This window comes from Perissodus microlepis, chromosome 5 (assembly GCF_051167445.1).
Source record: "Perissodus microlepis isolate ML-2025 ecotype Zambia chromosome 5, ASM5116744v1, whole genome shotgun sequence".
Classification (NCBI taxonomy): Eukaryota; Metazoa; Chordata; class Actinopteri; order Cichliformes; family Cichlidae; genus Perissodus; species Perissodus microlepis.
The window spans coordinates 8,245,451-8,263,614 of NC_140465.1; the positions used below are offsets into that span (position 1 = coordinate 8,245,451).

The following is an 18,164-nucleotide window of genomic DNA, read 5'->3' on the forward strand; positions in this document are numbered from 1 at the left end:
TTGAGCCAGGTGTTGTCAAAGTTGTGGCCCATCGTGTATACGTGCATGCTACACATGTTATCAGTATGTTTGAAAGATACAAAGGGAGGAGGCTGAACACATCTCTCTCGCACCCACTCGGTCTGCTTCACTCTCTATCCATCTCAGCAGTTATCAGGCTGATTTTAACATCCTGTTAGCTGCCGGGAGATTACCAGTGACAAACTGGGATGGCTAAATCGGCTTGGTAAACTCGCTGACCCTGCAAACCACCACCCACCCTCTGAGCCACTATCTCCTTAACACCACCTTACATGGGAATAGAGCACGGTTGGCCAAAATAACAGTCTGAACACAGATAAAGCTCAGAGGAAGCATGCAGGAGAAGACTGCAAAGAACAAACTCCCTAAAAAAGTCGATCAGGCCAAGTAGGCATGCATACCGTACAAATTCATTGACCAGGCGACGTGAAATGAACTGTTCCTGATATCATAATAACTTGTTTTACTTATTTATTCATTTCTTTTTTTTGCCTTTTTGATGTAAATTGCAAATTGTCAGTTGGGGATAGCGTAACCCACCACACTGATTCCTAGGGTCTTAAGGGAACCTATTATCTTGTTATGACTTAGAAGCAGGATAAGATTGCAGAGCCTTAGAAGCCCCTTTAAAACAACACGGTTTAGGAACAGCAGGCTTATAGCACCAGAGAGCATAATGAAGTCACAGTTTAGCTTCTTGCTGACTTGTAACTTCTACACGGGTTTCCTTTAGTGGCCAACAAACTGTTAGTTCAGTTCAGAAGGAGTTAGCCCTGTGACCCTTGGTTCCCATGGGTGCATGTGTTTGGGGTACAGCTCATTTAAAGCTTAGCCTAGTGAACGGTCCCAGTGAGGCAGTGGCAGCCGAAAACACAAAGCTGTTTATAAAGGCTAATCGCCTTCATTTCAGATGAGCGCCCTTTAAATAGAGAAAGTAAGTGATTAGGCAAAATGCAATGAAGCTGCTGACATACATGTGGAAAAACGGGATTTGTTCACTAATCCCACTTCCTGTCCCCAAGGCCTGGGAATCAGGGGCACACTGGAACTCAGCTGATCATTTGCCCCTGTTCAAAGAGGCGACGGGGAGAGGGGGGACGTCCTGCTTCTATCAACATCATGTGGCTCATGTCGAGGGTGACTGATGACTATACAGGCTCCAAATGGCAAAGAAAATGGCAAAGGCTTTCCTGCCTACAAGTTCTGTTTAAGCCTGCCCACCCAAGAAACAGGAAGACAAGCACTGAGGTGGCACCGTGCGCACTTACCCAGGATGAGGGAGCAGTGGGAGACTGGTGGGAGGAAGAGACCTGGAGCAGAGCCACAATGGCTGCTGTCACAATCTGTCCTGCCTTCATGTCATTCTCAGGAAGGGGCAGGAACAACTGGCTTCCCACACGGTGACCCCACACTGGCTCGACAAATAAAGCATTCATAACCACGGGGCATGTCAGCGAGACACTGGTGTCAGATACATTAGGTTTCTATATCCTGTGCCTGTTCAACTGTGAATCTTCATGTAGCCTGTCAGGATGCACCTGAGAGAGCTGGGACAAATTGTTGCACTGAGACGTCTTTCTGACAGTTTTCTATGTGGTGATCCTGCTGTGCTCTGAAAGCCCTTTTCAAGACAAAGTTGTTCCCCTGCTCGTGCAAATCAAATTATTGGCTCACTGGATGAAAACTACTTGGAAATATGGGTTATAAATTGGATATTTATAATTGAGCTATTATATATAATAGAGCTATTATGTTATATTTTGTAACTTTGTAATATATTCTATTATATAATTTAGTTTAGTGACTTACTGTTCTTACTGTCTTGGAACAACTGCTGCGACCGCATAATTTCCTCAGGTATTAATAAATTATTCTTAATCTGATGATTGTGATATTTAATGGTAAATCTGCAGAAGATTTACTTTATAGCACGGCATGAAAAACATCAGCAACAAAAAGAAAATAGAACCTCTTAGCTGGAAGTCAGCCCATGGCAGCTGAAACCTGAATTTTGATGCCCTTTGATGCAACTGTTTGTGCCTGTCACACTCAAAATATTACACACATAAGCATTTAATAATATTTATGAGGAACTGTGTCATTCACGACAAGAAAAGTAAATATTTTTTTAGTGAAACCTCTGAGCAGATTCTTACAAAAAAGACAGATCCGTCACAGATTCAGCTGCTTTAAAAAAATCTCTTTGTTCGTAAATTTGACAGCAGCTTTCAGGATGTTTGATCAGAACTGAACTTCAGTCTGTAGAACTGAGTGTTGTGAAGCCTGAGTTTCGATGGGCTGCTGTTCTTTAACCGTACCTGTTTCTGTTCTACTTCTGCTTTTGGTGAAGCGTGACACACATTCAGTAAAATTAATTTCAGCCTTCTCACAGAGACTTTCTACAACATTAAACAGAGAGTGAGAGTGAGACTGAGACAGATCCATCTCCATTACATTAAGGCTGTTCTGGTCTCGTAGCTGACTGTTTCTCCCAGGTGCACACACCGTCTGGCCGCAGACAGTAGAACACTCAGGCAGAGTGTGTCTCTGCCTTTTGAGTGTGTCCAGCACCATATGTAAGGATTATAGGCTGACATGAATCTGAGGTATGGCAGATTACGATACGGTAAGGCTAAAGGTAATGAGGCTCCTTCAGTCAGGGTTTTACGTTTAGTCTCTGTGGCTGCTTCGCCCTAAATTCCTTTGCTAATTCTGCAGTGGGCTGTCTTTGTTGTTCTGTTATAAATGTGTGTGCTCTGCCTTCTCCTCTGGCCTTTGTACAAAAAGTAGTGTTAAAATGAATTTACCATGCTAAATGTCCTCAGGAAACCAGAAGGTATGCACATAACTGTGGCTAGACCACAACCCTGTGATTCAGTGGTTCTCCGGGTGTAGTAATTCAGAGCTTTTTGCAATTCTTATCTCCACTGAGCTGAAGCTGGAGTGATGGCAGAGAGGTTACAACCCCGAGCCCACTGAGCCATTCTCGACATACACACTCCCTTTTTTTCCTTTGCTCCCGTTCAACGGACTCATTGAGATTCTGGACGGGCCATCGAGTAATGCCAGTTTACCCGAGGCAATCCCTGTTTCCTGATTCCTCTCGGGCTGAGGAGAGATAACCCTGACCCTGAGCTAATCCCAGATTAAACCGAACATAAAGCACTGCCACTGCTGTCCAGTGACCTCTGACCTCTGCACGTCTCCCAGCTCAGGCTGCAGCAACACTGCTAAAAGGAGCTTGCAAAGATTTTAGCCAGGTATATTCCAACGAGGGCTTCTTTATCTGTGCTGCTGAATAATAACCCCAGAGATAACTCAGAAAGCCAGACTACTTAAGTAACCAGTAAGTTATTAGGTGACAGTTTTAGTTTATTTGGAGCAAAACAGGTCTGCAGAGCTTGCCAAAGTATTGCAGGAACTGACGCGCAGGATGGGTCAGGCGCATTGATGTGTCACCGTTGAGGTAGAGACTGATAATAAAACACATGTCTGTTAAAACAGAGCCATGTTTGTGCAGATGTGTGCGATTAGATCAAGGCTCTCCAGAGAGGATCTCCTTCCCTACTAGTTCTCCACATTTGACATCATCCTCAGCCAAAGCTCTGCTTTCATGTGTTTCATCTAGACCGAGAGGGAAGGACATTCATTTGTTTGGAGAGAGAACGCAGGGTCCAAAAGCAGATCCTAGTTCGAGGGAAGATACAGAGAGTCAGACTTACGGATTCTTCATTGCCTCTGCACCGTGAGCACATCTGTCTGCTGTTACAAGGGTTTACATGAGAATGGAGATAAATGTGTATCTCTTTCCCCTCAACCACAACCCTCCTCACCCCTCCCTCACCCGTTCTGCTTGTCCATCAGCACGCCGGACTTGGCAGGGAGCAGGAGAGAGGCTTAGGTGACGGGAGCCAGAGGCTCTGTGATAAGGCCATCTCTCCGCATGAGAGCTCATCAGAGCTGACAGTGAATACAAATTGATGCCATTAGCGAGGAGGGGGTGTGGATGTAGGAGGGGTGGGGCACGACAGTGGCTCCTAATTATATAGTGGGTGAGCCTCCCTAGGTCGACAGGGGCACGGGGCACGGTAGTAACGAGGTGACGACGGTGGGGTGTCACGGCTCCCGCCGACACAGACGATGGCGGTGCGATTTCTGGATACTGTGAGGACAGACGTGGTGGTTAATGATGTGTGATATGGGATCGCTGTTAGTGCGTATCCATTATGACGGATCACATTCAACGTATGTCGAGACAAGAGGGGGGCACACCTTTTCCCTAGCGAGGGAGCTCGCAGCAACAGAATACAAACAGCATGCCATGAATAGCCAAGTAGCTTCACTTTGTTGTGGTTTTAATGGCCCTGGCATGGAATCACGACAAAGCTCCGCACACACTCATTTGTGTGTTTTTGTTTTTTATGGCAATAATGATTTCAGGGAGTATCAGATACTTTTGTGCACACTCCTGTTTCTACACTCTAAAAAATTGTAATATAAAAGTACTTCACTGTGTATTTTACAGTTTTGTACTGTTCTTCTAGAATACCATTAAATTTATATAAATAGACTGTGATTTTACATTTCAAATGTAAATTAACATAAAATCACTGTAAATGTAATAAAACATAATTTTCTTGTTTTTTAAATGTATTTGTCTGTACATATGCATATTTAGATTGTTAAAATACATTCACAAATGCATCATAATTTCACAAATATTTGTCCGTTATTTGAAAGATTGAACTGTTAAATTAAAATGTAATGCTATGGAAAAATATATAAAATGATTCTTATAAACTTTTTTTTACATCAAATAATTATTATTATTATTGTCGTGGTTCAAGAGTTGGCAGTTTGCCTTGTAATCAGAAGGTTGCCGGTTCGAGCCCCGGCTCGGACACTCTCGGTCGTTGTGTCCTTGGGCAAGACACTTCACCTGCCACCTACTGGTGATGGCCAGAGGGGAATTATAAAGTGGGATTGTAAAGCGCTTTGAGGGTCTCATAAAGCGCTATATGAATGCAATCCATTGTTATTTAAACCAACTGTTAACTGTATATTTCAGTATACATTTAAGTATTATTATTCATATTGCCGCATTCATTGACCTTGTTTACAGGTAATTTCATTGTTTAATCACATTAAAATGTTCCTAATTTAATGTTTAAAAAGCACTTGAAAAAGGCAAAATCCCATGTAAAATTAGGGCAACAAACTGCATTGTCATTACTTAAAATAACCGTATTTTCATGAGAAAGTTATTTTCTGTTATTTTCTGGTATTATTTTGGCGCCCCAGCTGCTGGAATATTACTGTTTTTTTAGGATTTTTTTTTTTTACGGTGTAGGATTAATGCTGCTTATCAGGAATCAAGTTGTTCAAATACAGTGCTTACAGTAACAGCTTTTGAATTCACAAAAGAACACCAAAAAACTTGCAGAACTTTGATTTTCCAGACAGAGGAAGCAAGGATTCAGAGCTTTTGTATCCAGATGCTTTCATGACCGATAGGCAGCCATGCATTTTAACTTGTCTCTTAAATTCCCTTTTTTCCTTTAAAGTTGCATCTATTTGAGGTCTTTGTATCCACAAATAGATTTAACGCTATAAACATGAGTGCAGAAAATTTGTGTATGTAATTTTCTTCTGCTGTCCTAACTTGAACCCATATTCCAGTTCTGCCGTTAGCTTGATCGGATGATACGGGGATCGTGTGCAAAGTATTCTGAGAATTTTCAAAATGTTTTGGTGTTTGCAACATGTACGAGAAAATAAGACAACCAAGACAACAAGGCAACAATAACATGACTGCTAATGACTGATTTGTCATCTTAATGCCATGCCTTGTCAGTTTCAAATTTGAAGTGAGGTGACGGCAAGCATAACCGCTTTTGGTGATGCTTTGCACATATGGGGCAGGTGTTTGTACAGGCACGCTGTTATGTCTGTGTTTTCTTTCCTAGTAGCAAGCTGCAGAGCCTGCCTCTCCACAAACACACACACACGCACAGGGGGCAGTGAAGCTTTGAGGCCATCACAATAGATTACCATTCCTCTGCGGGTCAGACTCTTTGGCATTACCAGTGGGTCAGATCATATCTCTAGATTCTGTGCCCTTGCATATTTGCTATCCGCTGAATGATGTCCTATCTGATGTGACACAGTGGCCAAGCCTTTGACCGCTTTTATTATCCTCTGCCCTCACAGTGACGGAGCCAAGACGAGCAGCTGGTGCGTTCTCATGCTCTTATCGTTCCTTTTCATTTAGCAGCCCAGCTCACCTCAGTCCCACTCTCCAGTAATCACACAGGCATTCTTTAACAACTCTGTCACTCCTCTGCTGGCTTTGAAGCATGCAGCTCACGCAAACCCAAATAAGTCGTGTAAATGTTTGACATGAAGGCAAGTTGAAAGAGGCTGTCGAAGGAGAGAGAGAAGGCGCTCTGGGCTCCGAAAGTTGCTGATTTAAAGTGAGTCTGCTGAAAAGACGGCAGTCAGGCCCTCCAGTGGGCACCCGCTTGTTCTAAAGCAGAAGAGGGTTTCTTAATCTCCATCGCTATGTTAGTGCCCCTATATCAAGGCTTCCTTATTCTATAAATGCAGGAAATCGCTGTGAGAAAGTTGTGCTAGATTAAGATAAGAGAGGAAACACGGCCGCTCTTGCATACAGGCATCTGGATATCGGCCAACTCTGTTCACAACTGTGCAAATTCAATCATTTCTTGGACTTTTTCTTACAGAAAAAACTCCCATGTTAAACATATGCGTAAAACAAAAGTCTGAATGTGTTGTTTGTGGCTATTTTGCATAGAGGTGCCAATTCGTTTTCACCAAACAGTTAAATACCACATCGTAAGTCAATAGTTAAACAGTAATGTTCCAGCTTAGAGGTAATTGCTCAAATAAAGTGCAGAAAGTGTTCTGAACTCTTTCCAAACACATGAACGCCCTCATAGAAAAGCCAAGCATATTCTCCTGACTGAGGAGATAAACAGAAATCTGCAGAAGCGGCATTAGGAGGTCATGCTACAGCAGGATGAGCATAGATTGACACAGTGCTCTTAGACAGATAGCAGCTTGTTTGCCCAGTCTCCACTCTTACTCTCAGCTTCATCCCCACTTTATTGGCAAACATAATAAACAAGGTGCACAACCATGCCCGAGAGAATAAAATGCACCTTTATGCAGCTCAGCGGGGAGTGGTTCTTATGAATATTTCAGTAACTTAGACTCATACAAATTAATGAGAATTGTGTCATGTCGAGGAAGTCTCTTAAACCTGTGGCACTGTCGCCTGTGGCGTCTCAACTCATTAATGCGCCTTGTTAAAAGTTGACCCAACTGCCAACTAGGAAACCCTGCATTTTTTTCCTTCACCCCCCAGAAAAGTCTCTGAAGCTGTTTTGTGCCGCTCCATCATTGCAACGAAGCGTGCCTTGTGAGGAGTAATAAGAGTGTCTTAACTGGAGTTTTCCTTCTTTGCATTGACAGCATTCAAATATTTGGCTAGGATTCCTGACAAGTGCTGCCTTTGATGTGTGAGAGCATGCAACCTCTCCCACCCCCTCTTAATCACCCTAATTATCACCAATGTGTGTGTGTGTGTGTGTGTGTGAACCGACACACCTTTCTGACGGGTTGGAAACTACCTCAGGGCAATGCTCAGGTAGTGCAGCTTGTTTGTGATATGCCAGGAGCTACTGGGGTATTTCTGCACTACCTATTATTGCACTACCTCAGAACATTTAATCCAAGCCTATTTAACCCTACTTATTTTAATTTACACTTGTTTGATCTGCATAGATCATAACCAGCATTTTCCATCTCTAATCATGCATCGCTCCTTAGACAGAAGCACAGGCCGCCGCAATAGTTTCTAATTAGCCACAAATGTTCCCCAATTGAAAACCACTGAGCTGTGAACTGAGTAGATCATTGCTCCACACAACGCTCGTCCGCTTTGTTCATTGCTCCCTTCCTGCTCAGTGTCAAAGCAACGGACTGCAAAGTTTTGTCTTTTCCCATCATCATCCCCCTCCTCCTCCTCCTCACCTCCCATACTTCTCTACAGGGAGTACTGCAGGCTTCAAGCAGCAACATGCACTGACACTCACAGTGGCCTCCACTTTTAATTTACCCAATTTGAAACCAGAGAAATATGCAGTGGGGTGGAACACCCATATCAGTGTCAAGTAGCGAGTGGCCACTGCGCTGTCAAGTGCCAGGATGTGTATTTAGGCCCTCTCAATTCTCTCGCTCACTGTCACTGTTTTGTTTAAACACACAGTCTGAAGTTTTCCATGATCCAATCACTTATCCGACGCTTGCTGCGAATTTGCCAGGAAAGTTATGAGTGGGACGGGCCGCGTACTGTTAAGCTACGCTGGATACAGTAATCGCTGCTTTAATGAGAGGAAGTTCTTATGTTACCGAAGCACACTGCGAGGTAGGACGCATTAAAAGCTGAATATGATATGTGAAATCCCGTCTCCTCTCTCCCTCGTGTACGGCATGGTGGGAAATCACTTCATATAAGTCGGCATTAACCACTGTGCTTTCTTACTTTCTTACTTCTGGAGATGAACTCTCGTGAGTGCGCTCCATGCCTGTCCAAACATATTTCCAAAGTAAACTCGGCCCGTTGGCTATTAATTTAAGATCAGGAGATACGCTATAACATGCAAGCCTGCAGCCCTGGAGATCACCGTCAGCAGCCAAGTATTCTCTCAGGAGGAAAAGGGCTGGCTCCGTCTGACAGTGAGGCATGCTTCTCCCCCTATGTTTCTATACCTCATTTAACCAGGTAAGCTTATAAAAATACATTTGTACTTCTAATGGTCTGAGGAAAGGGTTGCGGTCAAGGTACATCCACTATTCTCCAGAACAACAACTGTGTTGTATTGCAGTCTGCAGAACATGTAGTCACCTTGAGTGAATGAGGAACTCAGGTAATCAGTCACAGCAACCTGCATTTAAACTCGGCTAATTAACCTGATGAATGCAAAGAGAAAGAAATAAAGAATCTGTGCTTTGTTCGATATATGTCTTGCTTTGGCACTTTAGTGCAACGAAACACAATTTTCTTCCTAGCCAATCACCCATTTTAGAGTGGACTCACATTGGTAGTGAAGATGGGTTTCGAAAATGAAGTGCTCTTTAAGGTTTTGAGTTTTTACAGTAGAGTCTGATGGGAACTGCATGATGAAACAACCGCTAATAACATCACTGTTTCTAACTGTAAGTACTGAACAATGGTAGTTTTGCAGGAAAATGCTAGAATTATAAACTCGATATCAGTTTGTAGTGCAGAAAAACAAACAAAAATAAACAGAGGAATTTTTTTTGTCTGTCTGTGGTAGTGCTGAGCTTCTGCTCAGGTTTTGGCATTGTTGTTAAAACAGAGTTGGTAAGAAAGGCTCACACTTTCAGCTTCAAACTACAACTTTAAGAGAAACTGAACACTTATTAGGCACAAATAATTGTGCTCTGCTGTTAAATTAACACTGACTATTAACATTACTGACCAGCAGTGATAATGTTTGCTAAATCATTTTGTTATTAGTCATAGTCATTTTTCTGCTTGCCACTATCTTAATGGTAACAGCTGGTTAATTTTGGTATCAGGTAATTGCTAATAGTTAAATGGCTGACACTGACAAATGTACAGCAAGATTAAAACTTACAACTGTTTAAAGTCCAGTGGTGTTCAAACAGGAGCTTCACTGAGCACTGAGCTTCAGTGCTACTACTGCTAGTGGCAAATTGTTTGGTATATTAATCTGCAGAATGGTCACAGAATTTGAGTTTTGACAAGAATGGTTGTACTGATTATGTCAAATTCACACAAAACTGAATAATACTTTTTACTTTCTTGATTTGGGTAGAAGTAAATATTTTTAATACTTAAGTAAATACTTGGTACTTAAGTACAATAGTTTTCCATAGGTCATGACCCTCCAGAGAGAGGAGAACATATTAAAACAAAACTAAAAAAAAAAAACTAAAGTTTGCTACAAAAATCTTTGGACATTTTCAAGTCTTATTCTGTTTTTTGTAAACTGGATAGCTTTACCTCAGTTATTTAAAATATAATTAATAATTAATTTGTATCTACAACATTTTTGCACAGTTGTACTTTATGTGGTCCTGTGCCAGTTGTCTGTTATATGTAGCACCATGGTCTCGGAGGAACGCCGTCTCATTTCAGTGTGTACTGTGCAACTGCACATGGTTGAAATGATAATAAAGCCACTTGACTTGACATGACAAGACGTCCCAGGTTGCCACCTAATTTCTAACACTGCGTTCAATCTGTGCTGTCGCTGTAATGTTGCTGCATACCATATGACTCGACCTACACCATAGCCTGACATTCACCCGTGCAAGCATGTAAAATTCAGCTGCATGACCACAACAAGTGTGATTGGTCTACTTGGTAGTAATATGCCATGTAGACCAAGTATATTGATCTTGGTATACTGAGCGTAAGGATAATGGCTCTGTGATCCAAGATATAACTGGCTGTGATTGTATCTTGCTTGTCTCCAGTGCGAATGCAGAAACCAGTAATCCCAAGCGCTTAGAGTCAATGTGTAATCTCATTTGGTTCTGAAGTCTTCATTCTATCCTCCATTTTTAGCTCCAACATAAATGTATAAATGCAAAAAAGGTTGTTATCTATATTGATATCTTTGCTACTTTATGTCAAATCATAGTAAGTAAAGTAAAGTATAGTAACTACAGCTGTCTCACACAATTCGTGAAGTACAAAGTACATCGTTCCCTTACAGTTAAAATATAGTAGCAGTAAAAAAAGAGGGGACAGTACAACTAAGTCGTGACTGAGTTTAAGTGTAGTACTCGTGTCAAGATATACATCATATCAACTTGCCAAAAGCTTTGTGGTAGATTTTTGGCCTTGTATTGTTGGTAGATCTCCAGCATCTTTAGCAGGTTGCTCTGATGCCACTAAGCTAGAATTTCTTCAGGTCTCGTTCAGCTCAGCGTCCAGTTTCTCAAAGATCAGCAAAGGGCTTTCTTGAGGCCAGAGTGCAGCGAGTAGCAGGAAACGGGCAGTGGGCTGTTTGAGCCAAGAGCACCTTGGGTTCCTTGGAGAGAGAAGCGGATTGTCTGTGTTCAGCAGACTGAAGAGTGTGGACCGGAACGCCACGCACAAAGGAACCGAGATGCCTGAGGTCACTACTGTGAAATAGCTTAACTTTCTGCCTTTATGCTACACCTGCATTTCTTTCATGAGCAAGAAAGACTGAAAATAGGAAAAATGTCATAAAGTGACCTCTCATTTGTGCGCAGGTGCAGGCATGCTACTGTAAAAACCCAAGTGAATGAGGTATGGGATAGACACTGAGCTTGAGGATCAGGTTGCCCCACCGGCTTACTTTCACCTCCTAATAGAGCCATTGCAATTTCACGAGGGAGAAGCAGTGTGGTCCTGAAACAAAGCCCCTGCTGTGTGTGTGTGTGTGTGTGTGTGTGTGTGTGTGCGTGCGTGTGTGTGTGCGCAGACCCCCCAGAGTGGGCCTAAGCCATACAGGCAGTAATGGGCTACTCTAAGAGTTTATCTGGCTCTGATAGACATATTCACACTCAGCTCCCAGCCTTTAAATCTCTCGGATAAGTCTGCATGTGGAAAATGCTGTCATGCTCTAATGTGGCTGACAAAAGAGCACAAGTAGTTCAGCCTCTCTGAGCCTGTCCTGTGTGAAACTGTAATCTGCGGCTGCAAATCTGTAAGTAAGTCTGGGAAAACAGCTGATTGAGTGTGCAGCCTAATATATCCGAGCTCAATAAAATGTGACTGGTTGAAAAACATCGGGGGATTGTCTGCAAATTAGATTCAGCTCAGTGCCAGAAAATTAAGACAAATGAGTCGTGTAGCAAACATAAGATTTTGTTACTCTCTGGGAAATACACCCCAACCCCACAAATTCTCCTTCATGTTTTAGGTATGGGCATAAACAAAAAAAAAAAGAAAAAGCACACACACTCCAAACTGGCATTCTTCAAAAGTGTAGCCTCTCTGCATGTCTCTTCGAGCTGATTGTGATTGAGTGTTTGCTTGGCACCAATCTCAGCCCAGAGACATGCTGTGCGGCCTGACCTCTGGAGCAGAGTTGCAGCCAAGCTCAGTCTGCTGCCATTATACGTCCTTGATCAACATGTCAAACGAGCACAATGCCATGTGGCCCCGCCTGAGGTGAAGTTTGACTTTGGGATTGAGTTAAGAGGGACTGACAGAAAAGACAATGATATCCAGTAGGTGGAGTGGCGCGCCTTTTTGTAACCAGGTTCTGTTGTAGTTAAATCGCCTGGATTTCTAAAAGGTGATGTCTATGGTGGAGACCACATTACATGCAAATATGAAGGATAAGTCACGAGGAAAGGCACAACGTTTGGGGTAAATTCTACCTGTGACATAGAATTCAGTCTGGCCTGTCTGCATGTTGTCAGATAACTATGAGATTAGAGTACACGTGTTTGTTTCTTAATGTGCGCCTCTCAATAGGGCGTGTTGTTGCTTTGCGCTGTTCACATTTCCTATTCGGCTGACAGATGGTCCCGTCCAGCTTCTCTCTGACAACAAACACACACTGAGAAGTCGCTGACAACCTGCTTCAGAAGGGGGGCGCCCCGACTGGCCCTCGGAATGTGTGTGTATATGTGTGCGTGTGTGCGCACAATGCATTCTTATCCAGTGTGCACTTGGCCTAGAGTGTATGGGGACTCATCATTCAACTTAAGACTCAACACAAATAATCACAGGGTCCAGCCACATGTTGCAGCTCCTCTACACAGGGCTGACAGCTGCCAATCACTCTGCTGACCTGTAAACGTTCCATTGGTGGGCACAGTTATTAAATCAAACTGTATAAATATAGAATATCTAATGCTATTAATCTTTGCTTATTGACGTAACCCCCGTGCTAAATTTAGATCTGGCTCAAAAGACTGGCAATATCAGATTCCATAGGGAGTCTGTTTAAAAAGGTCTCTAGATGGTGTTTATTTTAAGGACCAGTGGTGGACATGTGGATGTCTTTGCATGCTTGGGTGGCCAGACCTCTTCTTCAGAAACACCTAACAACCTCGTAGTAACGTCAAACCCACAATACATGACTACACATACAGAGCATGTTAAAAAAAAAAAGTAAAAAAAATCTTAAACTAGCCATTATAAAGCTACAGTGTGTTAACTTCAAGGTCTGATATGCCACACTGGCTGTGCGTTTGCGGCACACCAGTGTTCAACTATGTCACATTTAACCAGTCAAATGCAGCTAACTGCATGTAACAGTTTATCCTTTGGTTTCCTTCTGCCACGTTTTGGTGGCTAACTCTGGGTTAACCTCAAATCGTGCCTGTGATCTCTCAGTTATAGAAGAAGGCTAAATGGAGAATGGGAACTTTCCTGCTGTTTGAGTGAAACCTCTCTGTTTGTCCAACAGCATCTGAATGCCAGCGTCTAAGGCCTCTTACCCTATAGATTGCAAAGGAGTGTGTTTATGTATGGTGGGACACGGGGCTTTGCTGTCTTAGCCGTGGCCTTTTGCTCTGCCTGTACTTGGTTGCTGAACGAAGCAGAACATATCAAACAAACACTCCAGCACAGAGTCTATAGGGAGATTGGGTTACTGTAGACATGCGAGGACGTGTCAACTGCATTGTGTTGCTGAAAGCGCACACTTGTCTGACCTTCAGAGAATGGTGTCCAAGCATGCAATGAAATGTTGTGCCTTACCCTATTCCATGAACTATGTAGTATGAACGTCATAGCTAACTGCCGGTCTACTGTTTCTGTGTTTGCTGGCTTCCCACAGACTGCCACTAACGAGTGACTTTCTAGATCCTTTGATCCACTCAGGAGGTATTAAGCCATCAGTGCTGTTTGACAGACACTCAGTAGCACTTGTCTCTAATGAGTGGTGTTCTGTTACACAAGTGTCGGTGAAAAACCATCAGATAAGTCCACGGAGGAGTGGCACGAGGAATGTGTCAGTTGCCCATGCACGTGTGCGTGCGAATATGCGCACATGTAGCTCCAGCTGTCGGTAACCAATGCATTTCTGTTTCCATACAGAACTGAGATCCACTGGTACCGCTCATCACTTCGCCTACCTCATCAACACATCTGACTATCGGATCCTTCGTATGGATGAGGACCATGATCGAATGTATGTTGGGAGCAAGGACCACATCCTGTCCCTGGACCTCCATGACATCAACAAGAACCCACGTATTGTAAGACCTTTCCCATGCTTTTCTCCCTTTGGGCCTTAAAATGGGCTGTTACCGTGGGATAAAGCCAGCACCTTTACAGCAGTTTTGCCCAAAGTGAAATGTTCTCCACTCTTGCCCCAGCAGCAGACATTTTGGTTTTTGTTGGACTGCTCTTCTTTTTTTTTGTTTCTGGTGCGGCTCATTAAAACACTGTAACTGGGCTATGACAATCCCAACAGGACTTATATTAGCCTTGGTGGATATCCCTTTTAAAATTTTAATCCAAATATGCAATAAATGCCAGTGATGTATAACGTTTTGGGCTGGAGCTATAAAATGTCCCGCGTTCCCACTCTTGCAGATCCACTGGCCAGTGCCTGAACAAAGAAGAATGGAGTGCCTCGTGAGTGGGAAAGATGCCAATGTAAGTATGCGCGTTGAAAATGCACATACCAAGAGCAGGATTGCCCGAGTAAAGTTGTTTCCTTAAACTTGATAGCTTGAAAAAATAAAATATATCTTTTTTTTTTAAAATAAATTGCATTTAAAATATATAATTCCCTCATCTGTTCCCATCAGTTTTAATGTGATGAACCTGTTAAATGGAATTACCTGCGGAGTTGGACCTGGCCCAGTAAAATTCTGGTTCCCTCGTGTCTAGCCAATGAGACAGGAATGGAGCAGAGAACCCCAGAATCCTTCTTTGTGCCAGCTTGAGTTCGGGAACCAAGCACTGCTGGCTGATAGTTTGATATATTGCCCAAATACAAATAGAAGCACATTATTACTGGCAGATTTTTAAGTTTTAATAAGAATCAGTGAGTATTCAGTAAATCAGCAGGAGGTCCGGCAGTAAAGATTAACTATGAACTGCTATTTAATTTCCTTCAATGTCTGTGTTTCCAGGAGGAGTGTGCAAACTTCATTCGTCTAATTGAGCCATGGAACCGGACTCACCTGTACGTCTGTGGGACAGGAGCTTACAATCCGGTCTGCACCTTTGTCAACCGCGGACGCAAACCTCAGGTTAGAATTACAAAGGAATGTAGAGGCCGAGAAGTTGATCTTAGCAGCATTAAAAGCTTCCTCCATCTACATCATGAATGATATGGTTTGCCTTACTCTCCATCCGCCCTACACTAAGCTCCCTTTATGATGATTTTGCTCCATCATTAAGCTTGCTTGTGGTACCCTGTGTCCCCATATGGCGAAGCAGCCAGCACACCAGCCTCACCAGCACACAGCTGTTGTCCCCAGTGTGCCGTTAGAGCTACTCTGTTTAGTCTCAATCTTTAATGGGACCTCTTGAATTTCATAAACCTAGCCAGGCCGCTTACGCTGCCGTACTCCTCTTTAACACCTCACTTTTCTTTAAATATCACACCCGCTCCCTAATTGTGACCAGGGGACTTTTATAAAAGGCAATAAATAAAAAGTAAATTTCCCATTTGACTTTCCCTTGTGATCACAGAGAAATCGCAACAGCGAGCACAGCTTGCTCGAGCCCCTTGCTGCATACAGCTTGTTACTAATGAAGGGCTTCCACCCAGTCACTCACCTATCCTTCCACCCCTTCATGCATCCATCCAGGCCACCCGCCAGCCTCTACCATGTGAGATGCTGGGTAATTGCAAGTGGGAGCTCCCATTATGGGGTGCAAGTGGAATGTTCCAGTTCTAGTGGATTAATGAGAGGGCTGTTATTTTCTCCGTCACACTGACAGGTCCAAATCATACACCCCTGAGCACCTTTCTCAGCTGGTCTGTGGAGTTAACCACAACTGTAAAAACAAGAGGGGGTAAACTCTGCACGGACGCATGTACACACACATATCCTGACACACATACTGTAGGAACACTTGTCATTCTTAATTCAGATGGATTTCTATCAATAGATTTTACCATCGCAAGAAACATTCCTAAGATGCGCTTAAAGACTCGTAACTAAATGTTTTGCAATGCCAGCAGATTTTAGGGGTGTGTATGCGGCATACTGTGACAGCCTTTACTGACTAAACCACAGAATAGAGGACTGCTATTGTTGCCTTTTCCACCATCTGGTCCAATAAAGAAACCCGCATTCCCTGCACAGTCTCGCGTCCATATTTCTTTATCCTTTCCCTACGCGCTTGCATTATATTGATCTCAGGAGTTCAGGGTTTAGGGAGTTTCTCATGTCTCATGTCTGGAGGTCAAAACAGGCTCAAGCAATCTGCAGCAAGGTCATGAAAGGCCTTGATCCCTCCTCATCAGTAGTGTAACGCCGAGAATGTATTGCTTTTTCCTGTTTTAGACGTCCATGTATCTGCAGATGGCCCAAGCCAGAGGAAGGGCTAACCGCGCAGCTGAACCCAGCGCGGTGCACGAGACACTCGGACTCAAGGTGCGATGCGGGCCCTGTCTGCACGAACCGATCACCAGCAGCATGCTCCCCTTTTTTGTGTCTGTGCCCATTTTGTCGATACCATCTTTAACCTGGCCCTCGTTTGTTCATCTCTGTAATATTTTCCATGCACTGTTTTTCAGTCCCTGCACGATCTCGACATTTTTAGTGTAATTTGACAATGCATTTCATTTCACGTCGCTTCGTTTTCTCCATGTTTCATTCACATTTCCTTTGTGTAAGTCTTGTTGTCTGAGCGCCCTGTCTCATTAGCCTTTGTCCTTTTGGTGCTTTGCCGCTGTGTTAAATGCCACATTTTGCATGAGAGCTGGCTAATCAAGTGGAAATGGCTTATCAGGCTGTAAAAAAAACAAAAGATACACGGCCCACGTTTAATTAAACAGGCCTTTGCTGCTGTTCAATGCATGACACGGTCATTTCTATTTAGCATTTAGCTGGAGCTGTAAAGAGCAGATTTCCGAATCATTCTTCTTCATCATATGAGACAATCGAGGGTGTCACACCCAGCAGTTCTTCACCCCAATGAGCCCTCTCATTCCTTCTGTAGGAATGTTATTCAGGCTCTCCCACAGAGGCGACAGGACTAGTCAGCATCTGACCCACTCCCACAGCAGGCTCTGTTAGCTTAGAGCAAACACCAGCCATCTGTAGCCAACTAGCTATGGAGCTGAGGAAATAAAAGAGTCACATACTTCAACATGTCTTCTCTGTTTGAGCTCTCCAAGCACTTTAAAAAGCAGAGAGGGACTTTTGAAGGACAACAGGGCTTTATGTGAAGTGGGACACTTTGAAAGTGTTTCAACTGGTTTTTTTTTCAGGCCGATTCTTTTTCTACACGTGTTTCAACCTTTTCTCAAGGGTCATATTTTATAGCAGGGTTGTAAAAACACATTCAGGGCACAGTTTCCCTCCGGTACACATAAATGTTTGTGACCGTTTTTGGTTTTTTTTCTCCAGAATGGCTTTGAGTAAGCTGCCATCTACTTATCGGCGCAAGTGGTGATTTTAATCAAAGAGGATGTAAAGGGTTGCATGTATGATCTAGTGAAGGGAGTTTGGCACAGTGCTCCTAAATAAGTGCTGATGGACACAGACAGAGATGTCTTCATCTCGGCCTGCTGGGAGTAAAAAAATAGGGATTGGATGTGCTCTGGTTTTCGCAGCGGAGCTACAGGACATGTCATTGCATGCCACTGTTTCATTTTCCCCACTATCATACGCAAATTCCTGCTAATCACCTTTCAGTGCTTGCGTGCTGGGATGCCATGAGCAGTGAGCATCAGTCATCCAGCCTCCATCGCAGACTTGTTTTCACTTTGCTGGATTGCAGGTGTCACGAGTCGACCTGTACACCCATAGGCACAGAGAAGCTGAGAGATATTTGGCATGCAGCTTTATTATGCCGAGAGAAGCAGCACCGCAGCACATTGTTTTTTACAGTGGAGTGGCATGGAGATGGATTAGAAATCCATCGCTTTTCCTGCATGTGTTTTTTCTGT

General features: G+C 43.3%; 1 protein-coding gene across 9 annotated transcripts in view; it reads left to right on the forward strand.

Moving 5' to 3' along the window:
- Nucleotides 1–18,164, forward strand: part of LOC146386501 (semaphorin-3F-like) — a 61,698-nt gene that overhangs the window by 26,235 nt on the left and 17,299 nt on the right. For 6 of the 9 annotated variants that reach the window (XM_084927595.1, XM_084927596.1, XM_084927590.1 and 3 more), the window contains exons 3-6: nt 14,123–14,283; nt 14,624–14,686; nt 15,169–15,288; nt 16,555–16,644. In XM_084927595.1, coding sequence (XP_084783721.1) covers nt 14,123–14,283; nt 14,624–14,686; nt 15,169–15,288; nt 16,555–16,644 — 434 coding nt within the window. The remainder of the gene's footprint in view (nt 1–14,122; nt 14,284–14,623; nt 14,687–15,168; nt 15,289–16,554; nt 16,645–18,164) is intronic. The other 3 variants (XM_084927598.1, XM_084927599.1, XM_084927597.1) reach the window with 1 other exon arrangement.